The sequence below is a fragment of the Bos indicus genome, chromosome 16 (assembly GCF_029378745.1).
Source record: "Bos indicus isolate NIAB-ARS_2022 breed Sahiwal x Tharparkar chromosome 16, NIAB-ARS_B.indTharparkar_mat_pri_1.0, whole genome shotgun sequence".
In the NCBI taxonomy this organism is placed as follows: domain Eukaryota; kingdom Metazoa; phylum Chordata; class Mammalia; order Artiodactyla; family Bovidae; genus Bos; species Bos indicus.
In genome coordinates, this window is record NC_091775.1 from 71,470,603 (window position 1) to 71,492,383 (window position 21,781).

Genomic DNA, 21,781 nt, shown 5'->3' on the forward strand with positions numbered 1-21,781 from the left:
GGAAAAGTGCAAATGAATACATGGGACAGGACTAGACATAAGCCCGACCTGTCATTTGTCTCAATGGGGCGTGAAGTTCATAGACTTTACCTTATGAGTCATTTCCCCCTCTCTACTGAACCCATTCCCTTAATTTCTCAAGGCTTTAGGGCCTCCAGGCCCATGTCCTCCTCCTTCTGATTCAAACCTGCTCACAGGACATCCATGGATCTCAGTACAGATGTAAGACGAGGTCAATGCACCTTGAACCTTCTCTCTCTTTAGGGACCCAAAGGTATTTTATCTCCTGTGAGAATTCATGAGACTATATCCATGCTCAGGACGGTGTCAAGGCCGCTCCGAGTTACTTCAGGGCAATGCTCACCTACAAGAATGAATGACTGGTTCCACCTGTAAAGAGTGGGTGGGGACAGGCATCTTGGTCCCAGAAGCTGAGGTTAGGCAGGCAGGTTATAGAAGAGCTGATTTCAGAAATGTGCCCCTTACCTGTGTACCTTTGCCTGCAGTGGAATATGAGAATGGTACTTTTTTCTGAATGGAAGTCTTTCGTTTTACTGAAAATCTAAATGTAATTTTGGTGTTTCTCAATAGGGTCTAAGAAAGGGCTTAACAATTTCCCCGGTGATTAAGAACCTGCTGGGCAACGCAGGAGACACGGGTTTGATCCCTGGTCGGGGAACTAGGATCCCATGTGCTGTGGGGAAAGTAAGCCTGTGTGTCACAACTAGAGAGGCCGGGTTTGCAGCGAGAGACCCAGCATGCCAAACTAAGGCTCGATGAAGCCAAATACATCACCAAGAAAAGGGCCCCACTTACTACAGGTCAACTGATAAAAATACCCAGTTCTGCCTTTCTTTCTCACGGGTTTTTCTGTTTCCAAGGAGTCTCCTTTCTTCTGCCTGCTCATCAGAGACCTCTGATCCTTGACCCCCTCTTACTTTCTGCTCTTCTTTTTTTTTTAAAAAAAAATTGGGAAGTATAATCGGTTTGGGCTTCCCTGGTCATTCAGTGGTAAAGAATCCAGCTGCCAATGCAGGAGATGTGGGTTCGATCCCTGGGTCAGGAAGATCCCCTGCAGAAGGAAATGGCAACCCACTCCAGTATTCTTGCCTGGAGAATCCTATGGACAGAGGAGCCTGGTGGGCTACAGTCCGTGGGGTCGCAAACGAGTTGGATACGACTTAGCAATTAAACAAATAATAACTGCTTTACAATGTTGCCTTAGTTTCTGCTGTAAAACAAAGTGAATCAGCAATATGTATACATATATCCCCTCCCGCTGGGACCTCCTCCCCTTCCCCCCATCCCACCCTTCCAGGTCATCATAGAGCGCCAAAATGAGCTCCCGGTGTTACACAGCAGCCTCCCACTATCTGTTATACACACAGTAGGGTATATATGTCAATTCCAACCTCCCAGCTCATCCCACCCTCCCCCTATATCCACTCTTTCTTCTCACATTGTCAATCGTTGATTGAAAGACACTCTTCTCTAGAACAGTGATTCTCACAGTGTGATTGATGGAAAGAAACTCGGGAGTCCCTAAGACCTTTACAGGGAATCCATGTCAAAACTCTTATAATAAATAATACAAAGAAGTTATTTACATTTTTTTACTGGGTGACATTTGCAAATGTGGTGAAATATATATAACTGCTGGTATCTTAGTCCCAAAAGGGCTGTGACATCAACCCATACTACTGGTGGCCACTGGATTTTTCACTACCACGCATTTGCAGTTTTTAAAAAAGTCAGTTTTACCTAAGAATGTCCTCGGTGAAGGAATAACAGCTATTGTATCCCAGTCCTCGGGTATGTGACTTTTTAATATTTTGTGATGACACAGGAAGTATGCATAACACACTGCCACACACCAAAGTATGAGGGCTGTTTAGAGGAAAAGCCTACGTACAATTATTTGAGTCACAAGCTGAACTACAGCCTGATTTTCATAGACCATCATTTTCACTTGAAATAATGACTGACATAAATTACGGTTACCCAGACTTGGGCATTTGGCACGAATTTTCGCAAGAAACCACGAAGTGAGTCACTTCAAGAAACAACTGGCAGAATTTTTTACCCAGTGATGAGAACCAAGCTTTCAAAATAAAATTAGCATTTTGGAAATCCTGCATCTGCCAAAACAAGATTTAGAATACATATATGGGCTTGACTGCTTCCCAATACTTGAAAGGCTTTCTAATGAGATCAGAGGTGACTTGTCTGGCATCATATGATGAAATATATTAATATTTGGAAAAGCTGCATACTTCAGTGAAATCCTATTTTCCAAATGCATAATATTATGAAATATTTTTATAGAACAAGAGAGAGCATTAGATTTTAATGTAACAAAGTAGGAACTCTGGTTTCAGATTTCACAGCAACTAACCTGAAACTCCAGTACTTTGGCTACCTCATGCGAAGAGTTGACTCATTGGAAAAGACTCTGATGGTGGGAGGGATTGGGGGCAGGAGAAGGGGACGACAGAGGACGAGATGGCTGGATGGCATCACTGACTCGATGGATGTGAGTCTGAGTGAACTCCGGGAGTTGGTGATGGACAGGGAGGCCTGGCGTGCTGCGATTCATGGGGTCGCAAAGAGTCAGACACAACTGAGTGACTGAACTGAACTGAACTGAACCTTTAAGACCAGAGAAGGCAATGGCACCCCACTCTAGTACTCTTGCCTGGGAAATCCCATGGACGGAGGAGCCTGGTAGGCTACAGTCATGGGGTCACGAAGAGTTGGACATGACTAAGCGACTTCACTTTTCACTTTCCTGCATTGGAGAAGGAAATGGCAACCCACTCCAGTGTTCTTGCCTGGAGAATCCCAGGGACGGGGGAGCCTGGTGGGCTGCCATCTATGGGGTCGCACAGAGTCGGACACGACTAAAGCGACTTAGCAGCAGCAGCAGCAGCAGCAACCTTTAAGACACTACCAATTCAGATTTTGGCAAAGTATTAAGGAGTATCCACAATTATCTGAAAAGACTAGTAAAATGCTAGGAATAGCCACAATTAGCTGAAAAGGCTAGTAAAATGCTAGGAATAGCCACAATCATCTGAAAAGACTAGTGAAATACTTTTCCCTTTCCAAGTCCATATACGTGCGAGGCTTTTCTTCAAACATGTCAAAATAGGGAATCTTTACAGTTTGAATGAAGAATCTAAGAATCCAGCTATCTTCTGTAACACTAGAGAGTTTTGTACTCTTTAAACATTAACGAGTCACTTGTCTCACTACCTTTGTTTTGTTTTAGAAAGGTTATTTTCATAATAATGAAATTTATGTCAAGATATAGTTATTTTTAAATGAATAGCTTTGGTTTTGTTTCTAATATGATTCATATTGACATATAACTCATAAAACAGAAGTTCTTTGGGATCCTCAAGGATTTTTACGTAAGAATTCTGAGATCAAAACCTTAGGGAGGGACTTCCCTGGTGGTCCAGTGGCTAAGCTGCTGCACTCCCAACGCAGGGGACTCAGGTTCGAGCCCTGGTCTGGGAACTAGATCCCACATGCCGCATCTAAGACCCATCACAGCCAAACAATAAAGAAAAAACTTTGGGAGTCTCTGCTGTAGACTAATCTTTTATCTGGCTTCTAGTCTTCATTACAATTTCTTTAACAGATAGCAACCTATTTATTAGAACGTAAGACTAGTTTGGGGAGGATTTGGAGTGGGCAGCCCTGTGCCTGGTCTGATTTCAATAGAACAGGCTCTGCTGCCCTGCTCCCCAATTATCTTCTCTGTTGACCCTCCACAGGACCTCAGATTTCCCTCACTGGTATTCTTTTGATGTAAGTCACCTGAATGCCTCTCTTCAAATCTAAATACATGTAAGCAGCAACTGCTGCTAGTTAGCAGTCATTAATGCATTAAAATAATACCCAACTTTTTGAGTGTTGACTGTATCAACCTTAATTCTAAATGCTTTTCATGTATTATCTCATTTAATGTTATGAAGCATGAACATGTATTTTCAGTGAAGAAACTTGTAAATTGTTTTTATTTCTAGGCTATAAGGTCTCACACAAGCACATCCTAGCAGGATAAAAAAGGCAGAGAACAGTCTGGAGCTTAGGTGGAGTGTCCATGATGGCTCACAGCAGGGCCGCCAGACTGGCCAGTGAGGGGCAGACACCAAAGCAAGTTGTGGGGAGACTGAGCCCTGGCTCCTCTGTGGCTCAGCTCTGACCCTGACCCTGCCCCTGCCCCTGGTGAGATTTATTACCTGGTAATCCACAAACCACTTCTCTCTTGGGCCATTCTGAAATCTTATAACCTTTTTTCTATTCCCCAAGTGTACTGAAGTATCGAATTAAAAAAAAAAGCCATACAAAATTAACATTAAAAAAATAAATTTATCTGAAGTCTGAAATACTGAAGAACAAGCATATAGCTAAATAGTACAAAGAGCAGAAATTAGAAAATAAAAAATGACTTAAGACAGACAGGCATTCTCTGGCAATACTCTATTAGTTTACACATATTTTTAAAACACATTTTTAAAGATATTTCTCCAACATTCACAAAAGGCAAAAGCTATATTTGGAACATTTCAAAATACGTTTGAAAGCATCCAGTTTCTTTCTCAAATCACTCAATTAAAATGTACACAAGTGAGTTACCCAACTCCATTTTTCAAAGATACAACATAGAATTGTATGATATTCTTGTCTGACATATTACAAATTTAACTAAAAATACAAAAAACTTATCAATTCATTTTGTGTTCTGCCATGTAATATTTCATTCTTTTTCTAATCAACTAGGACAAATACACATGACATATATGTATATACACTTTTCAGGAATAAAATATTCCAACTTTTATCTGTAATTTGTTCAAAACCTCAGGAACTTGACAAGGACATGATTATTTGAAACAACATTGACAGTTTAAAAATAAAAACAATCATTTAAAGGAGGGACCTTAAAATATATTTTTGGCCATAAAATCTGTGATGTGATTATCTAGGGAAGTTAATGATACAGCATCATCTGCCTGAGCTATCACCAACTGAACAAAAAGGCTGAAAACAGACATTAAATTCCCTGTATCTACAAGGTAACAACCACAGTTGTTTATTCAATTGTCCAGGGAATTTTCCTCCAGCTAGATTTAAGTTCCTGTGCTACAGTGATTTGGTCTGTCCCCTGATGAGTGCATTTAAGATTCAAAAAATGATCTTTGAGATCAGATTTTACATTCATTACATACAGATGAGGAAAATGCTGCCTGGAGATTTACAGGGAAGCTAGAAACAGATCCACCAGGACACAGACCTGAAGTTCCTGATTCCCAGCTAAGTTCTTCTGGTAACACGCTCTCCAGGGTAAGATTCCACATAATTTCCTGTCGTTTGGTTATGGAGATTGCTATAATTTTAATATTAAGCAATGCACATAGCTAATTGCTAATTCACTTCAAGGGTATTCAAGGGAATACCTGATTGGCTTTTTGTGTTTATGTGGACATAATACAAATATCACGGCTGTTTCAATGTCATTACTCTAAAGATGTTCCCTATCAGCTTGGAGAGCCAGGACGTGAACAACATTGAGATTCTCACTGTAAACAAAACGCAGTGGTAGGCACTGTGGAAACGCATTTGGTCCTGTTTTCCTTACCCTGAGCACAGAAAACAGCACGCTGTTCCAGGAGGTCGGAGCCTGTGCACATTCGTGGTGAAGAAAGGAGTCCACGTGCCCAGCGCACTGAGGGAGCACAGACATGGGCACAGGACTCCTCGGAGGAGAATGGTCTGAAGAAACCATGTTGCAGAATCAGAACAGACAGCATTTCAAGGGGTCCCCCCTAATTGGGAACACCCGGTCTCCCTGAAGTTATTAGAGATTTCCTTATCTCAGGAATCGTCAAGGCCAAAGTATAAGGTGTGATACAAGACACCGTGAAAAAGCCCAGGAAACACAAGGTGAAATGTTCTGAGCAGAAAGCTATATACTGAAGGGTGAAAAAAAAAAGTAAAAAAGGCAATGGATACAAAACTACTCAATTTCAAGTTGGAGTGAAAAAATATAGTAAATATAGTGTTAACTTTCTTACAATGACCGGGAAGGCAGCACAGAGACCAACTCAGGACAACGAGTCTGTGTCTGGGCTTCTTCGCTTAACGAGAACACAAGCCTAAGACCAAAGGTATGAGTTCCATCTACGCACTGAAGAGTTTTTATGGCCACGGACAGTACCTGTAACAAAGCAGTTTCTAATGAGAATGGTAAGAAATGGGAAAAATCATAGAGGTCATCTGAAAGTCTCATCCCAATAGTGTCCGTTGGTGGGTTAAAAGTATCGTATTGGTATACTGTTTCACACTGAGGGGCTTAGACAGCTGGTATGAACAACGCCAAGTGAAGTGAAGTGAAAGTCGCTCAGTCGTGTCTGACTCTTTGCGACTCCATGGACAGTCCATGGAATTCTCCAGGTCAGAGTACTGGAGTGGGTAGGCTTTCCCTTCTCCAGGGGATATTCCAACCCAGGGATCAAACCCAGGTCTCCTGCAGGGCAGGCAGATTCTTTACCAGATTCTTTACCAGAGCCACAAGGGAAGCCCAAGGATATTGGAGTGGGTAGCCTATCCCTTCTCCAGCAGATCTTCCTGATCAGGAATCAAACCAGGGTCTCCTGCGTTGCAGGTGGATTCTTTACCAACTGAGCTATCAGGGATGGAAAGGGAGATAATTAGTAATATATTGTTCACTTGGTTCCACTGGATAGCATATTTAAATAAACAAGTTGCATGTACTCTTATGCAATTTGAAGGGCATGGACCTCCATATTATCATTTTAGAAAGCCTCCTAAGCTTCTACTTTCTATGTTAAAATGTCAGCAAAAGTACTTTAAATTAACAATTAAATAAAAAAACAGTAACTGCATTTAGGAGTCACATAATAATTTTCAAGTAAGTGTCCATTCTCCATAACCTATAAACCAGGCTTTACTATTCAATTATCACATGATGTTACTTTTCCTTTCACGTCAAATTGCTGACTCTGACTGTTTGGACATCAGGACAGTTTTTGACTCTTGATCTGTGGGGCTATCAACTGGTACCTGTAGAAAGAAAAAGAAGATAAAAAATTTACATTACGTATCTGGCATATGTCATTATGACAGATCCACAGTTGACTCAGGAATTAAAAAATAAGCTGATTACATAGATGGGTTTACACTTACTCTATGTACACATTTCTCAATAGTATAATCATAAAAACATTCACTACTTACAGCTTTAATATCGCCATTTGTAATTCCTTTATTTATATTGTGTCTTTTCAGATCTGACTTGATTAATGCTGCAAATAGAGAAGGATCAATGAAGTTACCACAGAGTATGTATAAATATACTTTTTTCTAAGCAGTGCAAAATCTTTTTTGATATTGTCAAATGTAGCACACTATAGTACCATAATATTCCATAACATTCTTGTAGCCTGAAAAAAGAACACTACCTAAGTCATTAACTTAATTAGCAAGTCATTCATTGGTGAACAAATACAGGATGCTAAGAACCAAGACACAAAGATGAAAAGTGCAATTCTTCCCCTAAAGGACCCTCTAATCTAGGGAAGGGCTTCTATGGTGGCTCAGATGGTAAAGAATCTGCCTGCAATCAGGAGACGTGGGTTTGATCCCTGGGTCGGGAAGATCCCCTGGAGAAAGGAATGGCACCCGTTCCAGTATTCTTGCCTGGGAAATCCCATGACAGCAGAGCCTGGTGGGCTACAGTCCACGGGGTTGCAAACGAGTCAGACACAACTGAGTGACTAAACAACAACAATCTATGGGAAACACTGACATGCAAACAATTTTAACGTTGTGCAACAACTCCAGTAATGCAGGCATGGACAGGATACGGTGGAAGCATGCGGGGAAAATGTCTGTGTCAGCCGAAGGAAATAAGGAAAGGCTTATCAGAGGAGACACGTTTGAACTGAAACTTGAAAAAATGAGTGGGAACTTGTCAAGCAGACAAGAGGAGAGCAGAAGGCACTCCAGGCAGGCGGAAGCCGGTACACGCCGAGCAGAAGGCATTCAGGCAGGCGGAAGCCGGTACACGCCGAGCAGAAGGCATCAGGCAGGCGGAAGCCGGTACACGCCGAGCAGAAGGCATCCAGGCAGGCGGAAGCCGGTACACGCCGAGCAGAAGGCATCCAGGCAGGCGGAAGCCGGTACACGCCGAGCAGAAGGCATCCAGGCAGGCGGAAGCCGGTACCCGCCGAGCAGAAGGCATCCAGGCAGGCGGAAGCCGGTACCCGCCGAGCAGAAGGCATCCAGGCAGGCGGAAGCCGGTACCCGCCGAGCAGAAGGCATCCAGGCAGGCGGAAGCCGGTACACGCCGAGCAGAAGGCATCCAGGCAGGCGGAAGCCGGTACACGCCGAGCAGAAGGCACTCCAGGCAGGCGGAAGCCGGTACACGCCGAGCAGAAGGCATTCAGGCAGGCGGAGGCCGGTACCCGCCAAGAGGTCAGGACAGGAAGAGTGGGGTCTATTCTCAGCACCCGTGGTCGTCTGATCAGCGGAGCATCAAGCACAAGAGGGAGACGGGAGACAGCAAGAGAGGAGGCTGGGTTGGCAGTGGCAGGACGACGCCGTGAGTGACTGGGGAGGAGCTCCGTTTGGCAGCTGTGTGGGGGGGTGTGATCGGCAACAAGGCTAGAGGCAGCAAAGCCGGTCAAGAGGCTTTCATCCTGCTGGAGATGGTAAGGCCTGAATATGTGAGAAATGGTGCAGTTTAGACAATGATTTATTTATTTAGTTTTGGCTGCTCCAAATCTTCATTGCTGTGCACAGGCTTTCTCTAGTTGTAGCCAAGCGGGGGCAAGTCTCTGTTGTGGCGTGCGAGCTTCTCGTTGAGCTGGCTTCTCTTGATGCAGAGCATGGGCTCTGGGGCACGCGGGCTTCGGTAGTTGCGGCGCGCAGCTCCGTAGTCGCACCTCATGGGCTCTAGAGCACAGGCTCAGTAGTTGTCCGTGGGCTTAGTTGCTCTGCGGCATGTAAGGTGTTTCCAAATCAGGGGTGGAATCCATGTCTCCTGCATTGACAGGCGGATTCTTACCCACTGGACCACCAGGGAAGCCCAAGAGGATGTTCTAATATCAAGCTGCTTGTAATTGGGAGCTTGTTACATCAGCAGTTTCTTTAAAATCATTTAAATGCAGTCAGAAAGGCCATATTACATATATCCAAGTATCTTTGTGTAAATGTCTGAATTTCTAAAATGTTGCTATCCGTAACAGAAAAAGTTCTAAAGAAGAAGTAGTCTAACTTTTAAGACTGATTTTACTTTTACCTTTCATTTTGACTTTGCTTTATGACCAATTAGATTATTTAACTACCCACCAATTTGCCCCTTTTCTTATTTTACACTCTTTGTGTAGTCTGTGGCTTTAACTACCACATTAACAGTGCTGCTGCTGCTTCTGCTAAGTCGCTTCAGTCGTGTCCGACTCTGTGCGACCTCACAGACGGCAGCCCACCAGGCTCCTCTGCCCATGGGATTTTCCAGGCAAGAGTACTGGAGTGGGGTGCTGTACCTCCAGACCTGATCTTTTTTACATTTCAGACCAATATGTCTAATCATATATTTATCCTTGGACCTGAATGTCCCACGGGATTTTATACTCGACCTGTCCAGAACAGAACTTGCCATCTTCCCACCATACCTGTCCTTTTTGTATTTTCAGTTTCAATAAGTAGGACCAGAGAAAGTGAAAGTGTTAGTCACTCTGTCATGTCTGATTCTTTGTGACCCCATGGACTATAGCCTATACCAGGCTTCTCTGTTCATGGGATTCTCCAGGCAAGAATACTGGAGCAGGTTGCCATTCCCTTCTCCAGGGGATCTTTCCCACCCAAGAATCGAACCTAGGTCTCCAGCCTTGGCAGACAGATTCTTAACAGTCTGAGCTACCAGGAAAGCCACCATCCATTCAATTGCCCAAGCAAGTCGCCCGCTTCCCCCTTCCCAACCCCCATTTTTCATATCCTTTCAAACCGTTGAGGCTTACTGGTTTGATTCTAAAATATCTCTGAATTCTGTCCCTGTATCACCATTTCTCCGCTAAGGAGCGGATATATATGTGAAGCATACTGCTTCACAGAGAAAAATTAACACTAGAAAAGCAGAATGCACTGCATTTAAATGGTAATTCCTCTGTCAAAATAAGACCTGCCAACAAGTCTCAGAAAAAAATATAAAAAAGAAAAGGTATCACCTTCAGCACACCTCAGCAATCTCTCAGCCCTCTTTCCTCTGTCTGTACAAATGACTACTGGATACAAATCCATCATACACTCTCTAGTAAAACACTCAACACATGAGAGACATTAATTAGCATTTTTAAATGACAAAACTGTCAATGTAAAACTGATTTTAAAGATCTTTTTTTATACTTCTTAATTTTCTGTACCTGACCTGTTTGAATTAACATTTATGAATCTTACTATAAGATAAAGTGAATAGAGAACACAAAACTGTTGCCTTTTTTGGTGCAACAGTAACACTCTATTTGATACCTATGTGTTCCTCTCCTGGAAATTGAGAATCAATATGGAATTACTTATGACATCTCAGTAGTTAAGGCAGTTTATCTACCACATTACATACGTTCAGTCACAAAACATTCAGTTTTATGTGTTTCGTTTTACTAACTGAAGAGAATAGGGGAAAACGCTTCCTTGGTAGGATTTCTCCTTTGAGGAAACAGTGCACGCAGTCCCTAGAGTGTAATGAATAAATGTCAGTGACCTTAAGTGGCTGCATATTTCCAAAGTATGTGCTTATCACTGCTAAGAGCTCATACTGGGGGTTTCAAAAAGGATGACCAGGTGTTCAACAAATATAAAAAGAAGCCTTGATTCACATCTTTCTGTTAGATTCTATCCTTGAATTAAGTTATAGGAGATCAAAAAAAAAAAAAAACAATCCCTCTCTGCGTCTCCATCGCCTCTGTCTCTCATGTAGACAAGGAATGCAGAAAGAAACTAACAAAGTCAAATAACATTAGAGGCCAACATGGGCCTGGAAGCACTGATACACATCTCACTTCTGTTTCTTTGGGCCATGCCCCTTGGCTTGTCAAATCTTAGTTCCCCAACCAGGCGTGGAACCCAGGGGGAGCACATGTGGGGAGGTGGGGCTGAGCCCGGGGAGCCTGGGCTGCAACGGCAGCCTGCATGATCAGACAGGCCCTAGGTGCCAGACCCTGCCAGCAGCTTCTCATCAACCATCTCAGTTAGTCCTCATAGCAAGCCCTAAAAGCAAGCTTTTAATATCCTGTTAATATAATTAAGAAAAGGAGAATGAGAGAGGTGGAGTAGCTTGTCTACAATCACACAGCTAACGAGCAGCAGAAGCTGAACCTGAGGCCAGTTCTGTCCATTCCAAGTCTTTGCTAACACCTGCTACAATGGTTTGTTTTCCAGGCGTGGTAACTGTACTGAATTTGAAACCTCAAAAATGAATCCACAGATTCATATTCCTGAAGGCAAACAATATCCTGCCTCTTATTTCTTTTTTTTTTTCTTGAGTTCTGCCAAGCCTTGAGAAGCAACAGAAATGAAATTAAACATACGAAGACGATGTGACACAAGTACTTCCGGCAGGCGTGCGCCGAACCTACCTGTTAAAATGATGCCGCCAAATATCCAGACACAGAGGAAAACGTTCCCCGTTCTAGGACCATACGCTGATGTAAGCTTTCCTTGGGCCAGTGTGAATAAGATTCCAAATATCTAAAATCAAGTAAGAGAAATATTTTATTATTAAGATTGCTTTTAAAAACAAATACAGTATTTCCCCCAGAACTTTTCTTAACTATTTTATTCATATGATTTGGCTTCTAGAAACATGCATTGAAAGGTGGAATTTTTAAAAACAAAAGCTACAGTCAAATTCATTATTCATTAGAATATTTGATAAACTAACAGTCTCAGATTTAAGAGAAATCAGAGGTTCACCTGTGCGGCAGCATTAAGAAGACCGGACGAAGTCCCTTCAGACTCAGGGTAAGTGATTTCAACAGCAAATTCGAAACCCAAGGGGAGGTAACCAGTCATGAAGAAACTACAGAAAATAAATTCAAAATCACAGAAGAAATCATTGGAAGGACAATATCACCTGTTGATCCAACTGCTTTACTTCTCAGACTTGTTATAATTATCAGATAAGTGAAAGTTTTGACGTTGGTGTGTGCAAGGAAGGCACTATTATGATTCACCAATTAATCCAAGGACAGGAGAACTGCGAAGCAAAACCGTGAACTAGGAAGCAAAACAATTTCTAATTTTCTTCCAGAGAAAAATATACTCCTAGTTTTCTAAGTCAGTTGTCTTTCTAGCCAAGTAAAGAGACTTCAGGTTAAGTAAGGCTCATCCGTTTTTCACCTACAGCATAGCAAAAAATTTTGAATTATTTTTTATAGTTCTAAAGAATTATACATTTATGTGCACAAGAGGGATCTTTTTTAAAGTTTAAAATATTAAAGGACTTTTGGATGAACTGTAAAAAATGAAAAGCCACAGCAGTAATGCTTCAGAATTCTAACAGCACACTCTCATTCCCTTTAACACGTGCGATGCTTACCCAAGCAACCCTCCAGTGACAAAGACGATGATAATGTGTCCAAGGTTCAGTGTGAAAGTAAAGATAACCATTCCAACAAAAGACAGAATGTAAACAGTCAGAGTAGTGTGTCTAAAACAAAAACAACAGAATTGTTAGTGTTCTGTCTGATTTTCTTAGGCACATAAAAATCATGTGGCTAATTCTGCTCTGTCCATATGGTAATAAATTCTTCAGATTTCAAGACTTACCCTTTCTTATCTATGGAAAATGGTTCCACCAGGCATGGACTTGAAAGACTAAACTGAAGTTTCAAAAGTTTCAGTTTGCAGCCAACAACAGAAGTCACCTTATATCCAATGCTCAGACAAAGGAATACCCATAAGGGTAAAAACCATTTTTATGGCACCAAACGGGATATGGATGCTGCCCTATCTGTATTTCAAGATTCAGATCAAAGTCTGCCTCTTCCGTAATACTTTTCCTAACCACTGCAGCTGACGAGATTCTCCTTTTCTTCAAACTCCCTAATCATTTTCTATGTACATGATTGACACTTGACATCTGTTTTAGTCTGTTATATGATTATTTAACTTTACATGCATGAACACCTTAATTTTTCCCAATTAGACTACAAAGGTTCTAAGGATAGGGATCAAATATTGCTTCCCACGATTCTTAGCTAAGAGTGATGCACATGACCAGAGCTTGGTGCGTGAACGGCAGTTACCCTGAGAAGAAAGCCAGGGCAACAAAGAACATCTGTACGCCAAGCCGTTTCCTAATTATAAAACGGACCAAAGACTATTGATAAATATAAATCCTTTATACATACTCTCTTCATCTACAAATTTAATGGGTTTCATGCTAAGCTACCATTACATTACAATGAAGCCCCAGTAAGTGCTATTTTAAATCATGTGAGAATTATTTGGAGCATTTTAAGATCAGAGGTATTTTGAAAGAGCTTAGATAATGATACCAAATATCAAACAGATTAGATCTATCAAATGTATCTTAGGCCTTGAGAGGTGTAGAGGACACAGTTCCATTACTTCATTCATTCACAGTTCCATTCATTCATTTCTCCCAAACACATGAGAAATTTCTGTCTGTTAAGAAATGCAGCTATTCTTCTACTTTTTTTTTTTAGATGTAGCTGTTCTTTTAAGGCCCAGTGCAAAAGATGCTGCCTTGGAAAGCCCCTTTCTCAGTCTCCCAGTTGGTATTACTCACTTTTTCTTTTGTATTAGCATTTTTCTGGTTCCATATAGATACACAATTAATATAAAATCTTCATATTATCTATTACAGTATTACAGTCAAGCGTTATTACACTTTTAGGGCATTTTAGCCAAAAACTTTTTATTAAAATGCCTTATGCTCACCAATAATTTTTTGATAGGAAAAAACTTTTTATTTGTTTTTAAGTTCACAACATGAAAAAACAGCAATATAAAAGTCTCTATCAAAAGTCAAATGTTTCTCAGAAAGGGCTCCTTTTAAAATAGAACTGATCTCTTCTGGAGTGGTATACATTGAGTATTATTAGAGGAGAGGCGAGTTCATAAGGTATCCAAGTTCTCAAAGTTGAAATAAATATGACCAATAAGATAATACAGAGACCACTGAAACATGAAAAAACAGCAATATAAAAGTCTCTATCAAAAGTCAAATGTTTCTCAGAAAGGGCTCCTTTTAAAATAGAACTGATCTCTTCTGGAGTGGTATACATTGAGTATTATTAGAGGAGAGGAGAGTTCATAAGGTATCCAAGTTCTCAAAGTTGAAATAAATATGACCAATAAGATAATACAGAGACCACTGAAACATTCAGAAGTGAAGGGAACCTAAGAGTGTCTAGAATGTAAGTCTTTTAGTAATAATAACACTTTTTAAGTTTCTTAGAATGAAAAGTAAAGGTTCCTTTAAAACCAAAATACCTTGGGTTGTACACCACACATCTGCCTGCTTCACTTACTTGTATGTTTTGGTATAATCCAGCCATAAGCCACAAAGAATAGATCCCACCATTCCAGCTACTACTAGTGTTAGCCCAATCCTTCCAGCATTCACTTCTTCTCCCTTAAAATTTTTTCAAAAGAAGTTCATCAGACACCTCAAATTCAAAAAGATCCTTCACATTCCCATGCCTTCTCATGTCAAGGGAAATAAGCAGATACAATTAAGCATACAATATAACATGAAGAATTCAGTACATGTATTAGGGTGAATGGACATTCTATATTAAAGCAAAAAAACAAAGCAAAACCTGACATATGGGAGAAATCAAAAAGGAAATTTTTCTTGATCCTCCATGGTTAGAAGGACAATGATTTTTGTTAGAATTCTTAAGTAATTCATAGGTGTCTGAAAAGAAAGTTAATCTGATAGCTTTTACATAGAAGTGCTTTCTCTTTTCAAAAGGAAAGAGAGATCAGGGCTTGATATTTACTTCTTTATATTTGTGTTGGTTTCTTTTACATTTTTTTGGTCTTGTCTCATATAACCAGTCACACTATCCCTTTAAAAAAGAATAAAGAAAAAGACAGAGGTATTGTCAAAACAGTAATGACTTCTGGTTTCTGTGTTGTTTTATAAATTGAATTAAACGTAATCTCAACTGAAACAAGTATAAATCTTTTATAGCAACAAGGTCATACATCTTTAGGTCTCATGATCATGCTCACAGGAATTATGTTGCTGAAGAAAAGTTCTTGGCCAGGCATGCAACACAATATTGACAGAAGCTTACCTCATAATGTGTCAGTATCATTTGATTTAATAATGTTGAGACTGAATAAAATGCTCCAGTCATGATACCTACAATAATAAAGAGAAAACTATCAATGTGCCATGTACTAGTTTATAAAGTGATATGGAGCACTCTGGGATGACTGTGAAAATACAATGTCTTCTTAGACAGTTGACAGAAAAAATTGAGACCTCTCGCTATTCCCTTTCAAGATGCAGACTGAGCAGCGTTAACACCTAAGCTTAGGAGAGAGTACGATTGCAGAATTCTGTCATTACATCATTTACTATTATTTAGATTCAGACATACGGGCCAGAAATCCCATGCATAACACTGTGTAACAGCAATCAAGCAACTGATTGTTTCCTGAGCACCTGGGCAAGTTAACGAATGCTAAAGCGTTAGGCCAGAACCCCTGTTGCAGCCATCTCGCCCCTGCGTCAAAGACGTACGAGGAAATGAGGAAGACAACATCAACTAAAGACTACTTTAGAAGGGAAAGTTAAAAACAGATGGTTATCAGGAAGCATATATAGGTTTGGATAACGGAGTTTCTTCATATGTGTTGTATCACGTTAAGTCTAAGTCTCTTAACCTAGCTGAAATTTAAGCTTATTATTTTTCTATTATTAAATAGTTCAAGCATACAAAATAGTACAGAGACTATAACAAATACCCTTACTCATCAGTCTTACAAACGTTAACATTTTGCTATCTTTGCTTCAGATTCATTTTTGCAGATCTTCCTTAATCCTATTCTTCCTCAGAGGTAATCCCTACCCTGACCATCATATTTATCACTGCAGATATTACAACATATGTATATCAATAAACAACAGAATTATTCTGCCTGTATTTAAATTTTATATGAATAATATGGCATTGTATCCATCTGCAATTTGCTCATATCACTCAGTATCATGGTTTTGAGGTTTATCCATGTTGATACTTTTAGTTCTACCTCATCAGTTTTCTCTGGTGTATAATACTCCACTATGCAAATAAACTTCAATTTAACTATCTCTTGTCCTAAGTCAATAGATACTTTAAGGCTTTTTCCAGTTTTTCACTATTTAAAACAATATTGCAATAAATATTGCTTTTGTTCTTATGTATATAAGGGTTTCTCTAAGCAAAAATCTAGAAGTAAAACTTCTACTTTCTGGATATAGCCCAACTGCTCTTCAAAATGGTTGTACCAGTTTATACTACCAACAGAGTTCCTTTACTCTAAGTTCTTGATAAATTTGTCTTCGTCAGATTTTTAAAAAAAAATTTTTTTTTTGCCAATTTAAATGTGTGTGATATTGTATCTCACTCTGGTTTTGATCTGCATTTCCTCGATTCCTAATAAGGCAGAGCATCATATATGAGCAACATATACACACAAACATATAAATGTCTCTGATTTTCCTGGATGGTTTGCTCTTTTCTTAGTGATTAGCAGGAGTCAATCTTATATTGTAGGTGCAAAGCCTTTGTTGGTTATATGCATTGCATTGCAGACATTTTCTCATGGTTTATGTCATGTCTTTCTACAAAATAATTTAATCATATTTATCAATTTTTAAATTTAGGGCTTTTTTTTTTTTGCATCAGAAAATTCTTTTAAGAATACTAAAGATGGTTTCCTATATTTGCTTCTAAAACATTAAAGTTCTGGCGACTTCCCTGTGTTTAAGACTCTACATTTTGACTGCAGGAGTGGGTTTGGAAACTGGTTTAGGAAACTTAGATCCCACCTGCCAGCCCTCACAGCCAAAAAATAAAAACAAAAAAAACATTAAAGTTCTGGTTTTTACCCTTTGGTCTTTAATCCACAATTCATGTTCTAACTTCACATTATTTCTCCTCTATGGATAATCGATTGTCCCAAGACAATTTACTACGTAGTTTCTCGTCTACAAATGTCAAGTTTTCATATATGCATAATGCTCTAGTCATCACGTTGCTGTTGTTCAGCCGCTAAGTTGTGTCTGACTCTTTTGTGACCCCACGACTATAGCCTATAGCCCATAGACTATAGCCTGCCAGGCTCCTCTGTCCGTGGGATTTCCCAGGCAAGAATACTGGAGTGGACTGAGTTTCCTTCTCCAGGGGATCTTCTGTTGTTTGCAAATATTCTAGCTTTTCCTCTTGCAGGCTCTTAGTGGCACGGCCATATGACTGTAAAAGTGAACAAAAGTACTAGTTCTCCTTTTCTTAGTAATCGTGGGAGCACGTTTTGAGATCAGCCTGGATCTCCGAGTAATTCGCTGTCTGTTCACAGTGGACATGCGGCATCGGCAGGCTGTGCCATGTGATGTGGTAGGCCATTAAGATTTTTTGTTTTGGGTGGGGTTTCATTGCTAACCTAGCCTATGCCAACTGATACACAGGGGTAGGCCCCTGGGTTCTATTGTGTTCCAGTGATCTGTCTCAGTTCAGTTCAGTCGCTCAGTCGTGTCCAGCTCTTTGAGACTGTCTAACTAACCGTCTATCCCTTACTAATACATGGCATCTCATTACCACAGCTCTAGAAACCTTGATATCTGAGAATTAGTTCCTCACCTTATTCTTTATCAAAACTATCTTTGTTGCTCTTGGCCCTTACTTCTTTCACCGGAATCTTACAATTAGCCAAGTTCCATTTCAAACCCAGTTTTAAGTTGGAGATTGCTAGATGAGGCCTTTGTCCAGAGATCTTATCAAAAACCCCTGGGTGGCGAGCCTTTGTTACGCACTTCCCATTGAGTTCAGGAATGCACAGAGTCAGGTTAGGCTGAGGAGGCCAAGGAAAACAAGAGCCTGTGCGGAGGCTTGAGTGAACTCTGCTGCACAGTACCCTATGGTGGCCTCACTCCTCCAGACTCAGTGAGGACAGCCAGAGTCTGGATAAAGAACTACAATAGCAACAAGTATTGCTACCTGAATCTGGAGTGAGACACTTGTCTGAGTTTCAGATAGCAAGTGGCTACAGTTGGGATATAAGTGATGCTAAGTTTCTCCAAAGAGCCCAACGCCAAAAAAAAAAAAGTTTCTCAGTCTTCTTGGTTTCTTGAGTTTTGGCCACTGAAAACCTGTCCTAGGAGTGTGGTACCTAGCCAGACTATCCTATGTGCAAGTCTGCCCCAATCTTTTCTACATAATACTAGGCATGGATGGAGCAGACAAGTACACTTCTAAAACGTGGGATATGACCCTTACTCATTTAGACATTATGACCCCTTTGGCAATGAACATCAAGTCAACAAGCTTCTCCAACCGTTCTAGGGAATATCTGAACTCTCTACAGTGTTTCCCAACTCATTCTTGCTAACTCCTTCAACAAGTAAACTCTGTTCAGTTTCCAGAGCCTCTGTATGTGTCTGACCTTTCCATCAACCCAAATCTACAACTGGCATTTGTTAACACAGTGGTCCTGTAAGGTTAACTGGCATTATTACAATGTTGAGTCCTCCATAAACATGGTCTATCCCTCCACTTAATTTAGTCCTTCTCTTACATCTTTCAGTGTTTTACAATTTATAAAGTTCGTCTTTTAAGTATAGCTGATTTGGGGGCTTCCCAGGTGGCTCACTGGTAAAGAACCCACCTGCCAATTCAGTAGACACAGGAAACTCAGGTTCGATCCCTGGGTTGGGAAGATCCTCTGGAGGAGGGCATGGCAACCCACTCCAGTATTCTTGCCTGGAGAATCCTATGGACGGAGGAGTCTGGCGGACTACAGTCCATGGGGTCGAAAAGAGTTGGACACGACCGAGCGACTGAGCACGAGCACTGCTGCTGCTGCTGCTAAGTCGCTTCAGTCGTGTCCGACTCTGTGTGACCCCAGAGACGGCAGCCCACCAGGCTCCCCCTCCCTGGGATTCTCCAGGCAAGAACACTGGAGTGGGTTGCCATTTCCTTCTCCAATGCATGAAAGTGAAAAGTGAAAGTGAAGTCGCTCAGTCATGTCCAACTCCTAGTGACCCCATGGACTGCAGCCCACCAGGCCCCTCCGTCCATGGGATTTTCCAGGCAAGAGTACTGGAGTGGGGTGCCATCGCCTTCTCCAGAGCACAAGCACTAGCATAGTTGATTTCCATACAGTTCTTTTTAGTAGATTTATTCCCGGGCATCTTATACCTCTGGCCGCTATTATAAAAAGTTATCTTTTTATAGGAATGCAGTTGATACTTTCACATTGTTAGGTATTTAATATCGTTAATTCTAACAGAGAATGTAGGTTCTCTTGCATTCGTTTGTAGACCATGGGATTAGCAAACACTTTCTGTAACAGGACAGACAGTAAATACTTTTAGCTTTGCAGGCTGTATAGTCTCTGATGCGGCTACTTGGTGCTGCTCTCGTAGTTCAAAAGCAGCCATAGTAGAAAAAACGTAAGTAAATAAAATGTTATTTATAAAAATAGGCAATGGCCAGATTTGGCTCGTAAGACAGTTTGCTGACCTCTGATGTACACAGCCATGTATCTGTGAATAAAGCACCTTTTTGCTTTCCAATTCACGTGCTTTTAATTGGTCCTGTGTAACTGGACCAGCCAGGACTTTCAGTTGGATGCTGAGCAGAAGTGGTGACAATAAGCACCCTTGTTCTAAGGGATACTTCTTATTGATTCTCAAGGGTAATAATGCTTCTGAGCTTCTGTCTTTGGAAAGATGTTTGCTACAGGGTTTTTGTAGACAAACTTCGTCAGGTTCAGAAAGTTTATTTTTCTCACAGATGGCTAAGAGTCTTTAACCAATGGGCACCATATTTTGTCAATGCTTCCTCCTCAGCTACTGTGTGAATTGTCCTCTAGTGCACCCCCCACATGCCTGAAAATATAAAGACAATCACAGTAACATCCGAAGGCAAGTAAGACGGAAATAGGGGGTACTGGCTAACAAACAGTGTTAATATAAGAAATAAGGAATAAACAGTCAGAACAAATGTGTTGGTGCCTACAGTCAAAGCTACACTGTTAGGAGGAGTATCTGTCTGCTATGCTGAAAGATCTAGAAGGATGAGATTTTGACAGAATACTCCAGTTAGATGACAGCTTGCATAAGGTCAAAGACAGGAATTATTGATGACATTTTCCTTATGGCAGTCAGAACTGTAATTCATTAAGGACCTAAAAATACCCTGGGAGAACTCATGAAACAAGAAAGTGCTTCTGTCTTTAATAGCTATAACTTGTTTTTGTTGTTTTAAAAACATGTTAAAAAGCTCATTCTGAAGTTTTTGCTTTCAGTTCAAAATTTAAGTTTATGACTATGCTATTATTATAGAGTCAATAAACCTATTTCATTATCTCATTAATTAAAACTCAAACCACTAAAGGAAAAGAATCTGCAATGCTCAAAGGTTTACACAGACATCAACAAAAATAAAAGAAAACCACTTACCATAACTGATCAATAAAAGGACAAAAGGAATGTTTTTAAATAGGTTCCTTATTGATTTCACATAGGAGTACTCTCCGGGTGGACTGTCTTGGAGAACTGCTTGAGCCTGGCTTGGTGGATATTGAGGTTTTTCTTTGAATGCTGGAAATATACATGAAAAGGAAATTCAATATATGCGTCTTCCTTAGTGAGCAGACTAAATTTAGTTTAAGTTTAAAGAGGTAGTAAAAGTCTTTTGTGGTAAGGCTTTTCATTTTCACTAATTTCTAAGTGAAGAATAGTTTGGTATTATCATTTCAACCCTCTGCTACTGCTGCTAAGTCACTTCAGTCGTTTCCGACTCTGTGCGACCCCATAGACGGCAGCCCACCAGGCTCCCCCGTCCCTGGGATTCTCCAGGCAAGAACACTGGAGTAGGTTGCCATTTCCTTCTCCAATGCATGAAAGTGAAAAGTGAAAGTGAAGTCGCTCAGTCGTGTCTGACTCTCAGCGACCCCATGGACTGCAGCCCACCAGGCTCCTTGGTCCATGAGACTTTCCAGGCAAGAGTACTGGAGTGGGGTGCCATTGCCTTCTCCGTCTCAACCCTCTGAGACTGACTAAAACTCAGAGATTTGGCCAATTCACATAAGTGAACTACAAAATCATCAATAATACTATGTTAAACTTTGCCCAGGGATTATTCCAGTTTTAGTTAAGAAAGATTAATTTTTATTATGTTAAGTATTCTATTTCTAAATTTGGTTCAATTTGTAATGAGAGATAAGGTTAGATATGAGTAAGCCAATATCTTATTGAACTTTTAGAGGACTGGCTTGAGTTAGTACCTCTTTTCTCCTGAAACCTGATAAGAAGTTTATCATTTCTAGAACTGAAAGGGTCAAAGAGGATTCATTGGAGCAGAGCTAGGCCCTGCTTGCTGACCCACCTTGGCTGCATATGGAAAATCCAGGGGTAGAGCTGAGAGACATAAAAGTATGACACATGGTTTCTGAGATCTTAAGTTCTAGTACTGCTCATTTCTATGGAGTTAGATCACACAACCTG

At 40.7% G+C, this 21,781-nt stretch overlaps 1 protein-coding gene and 1 long non-coding RNA gene across 5 annotated transcripts in view; one reads left to right on the forward strand and one right to left on the reverse strand.

Annotated features, from left to right (window-relative positions):
• Positions 1-4,360: 4,360 nt before the first annotated feature.
• Positions 4,361-21,781, reverse strand: part of FLVCR1 (FLVCR choline and heme transporter 1) — a 29,149-nt gene continuing 11,728 nt past the window's right edge. For 2 of the 4 annotated variants that reach the window (XM_019976695.2, XM_019976696.2), the window contains 8 exons: positions 20,735-20,875; positions 15,363-15,430; positions 14,589-14,692; positions 12,629-12,739; positions 12,004-12,109; positions 11,667-11,778; positions 7,270-7,337; positions 4,361-7,095 (listed from right to left, as the gene is read on the reverse strand). In XM_019976695.2, coding sequence (XP_019832254.2) covers positions 7,021-7,095; positions 7,270-7,337; positions 11,667-11,778; positions 12,004-12,109; positions 12,629-12,739; positions 14,589-14,692; positions 15,363-15,430; positions 20,735-20,875 — 785 coding nt within the window. In that variant the 3' untranslated portion in view covers positions 4,361-7,020. Of the gene's footprint in view, positions 7,096-7,269; positions 7,338-8,711; positions 9,077-11,666; positions 11,779-12,003; positions 12,110-12,628; positions 12,740-14,588; positions 14,693-15,062; positions 15,431-20,734; positions 20,876-21,781 lie in introns of those variants that run through there. The other 2 variants (XM_070768605.1, XR_002182503.2) reach the window with 2 other exon arrangements.
• LOC139176442 (uncharacterized) lies at positions 8,609-12,716 on the forward strand. Its single transcript, XR_011560926.1, has 2 exons — positions 8,609-8,744; positions 11,575-12,716. It is a non-coding gene; the product is annotated as an uncharacterized lncRNA (long non-coding RNA).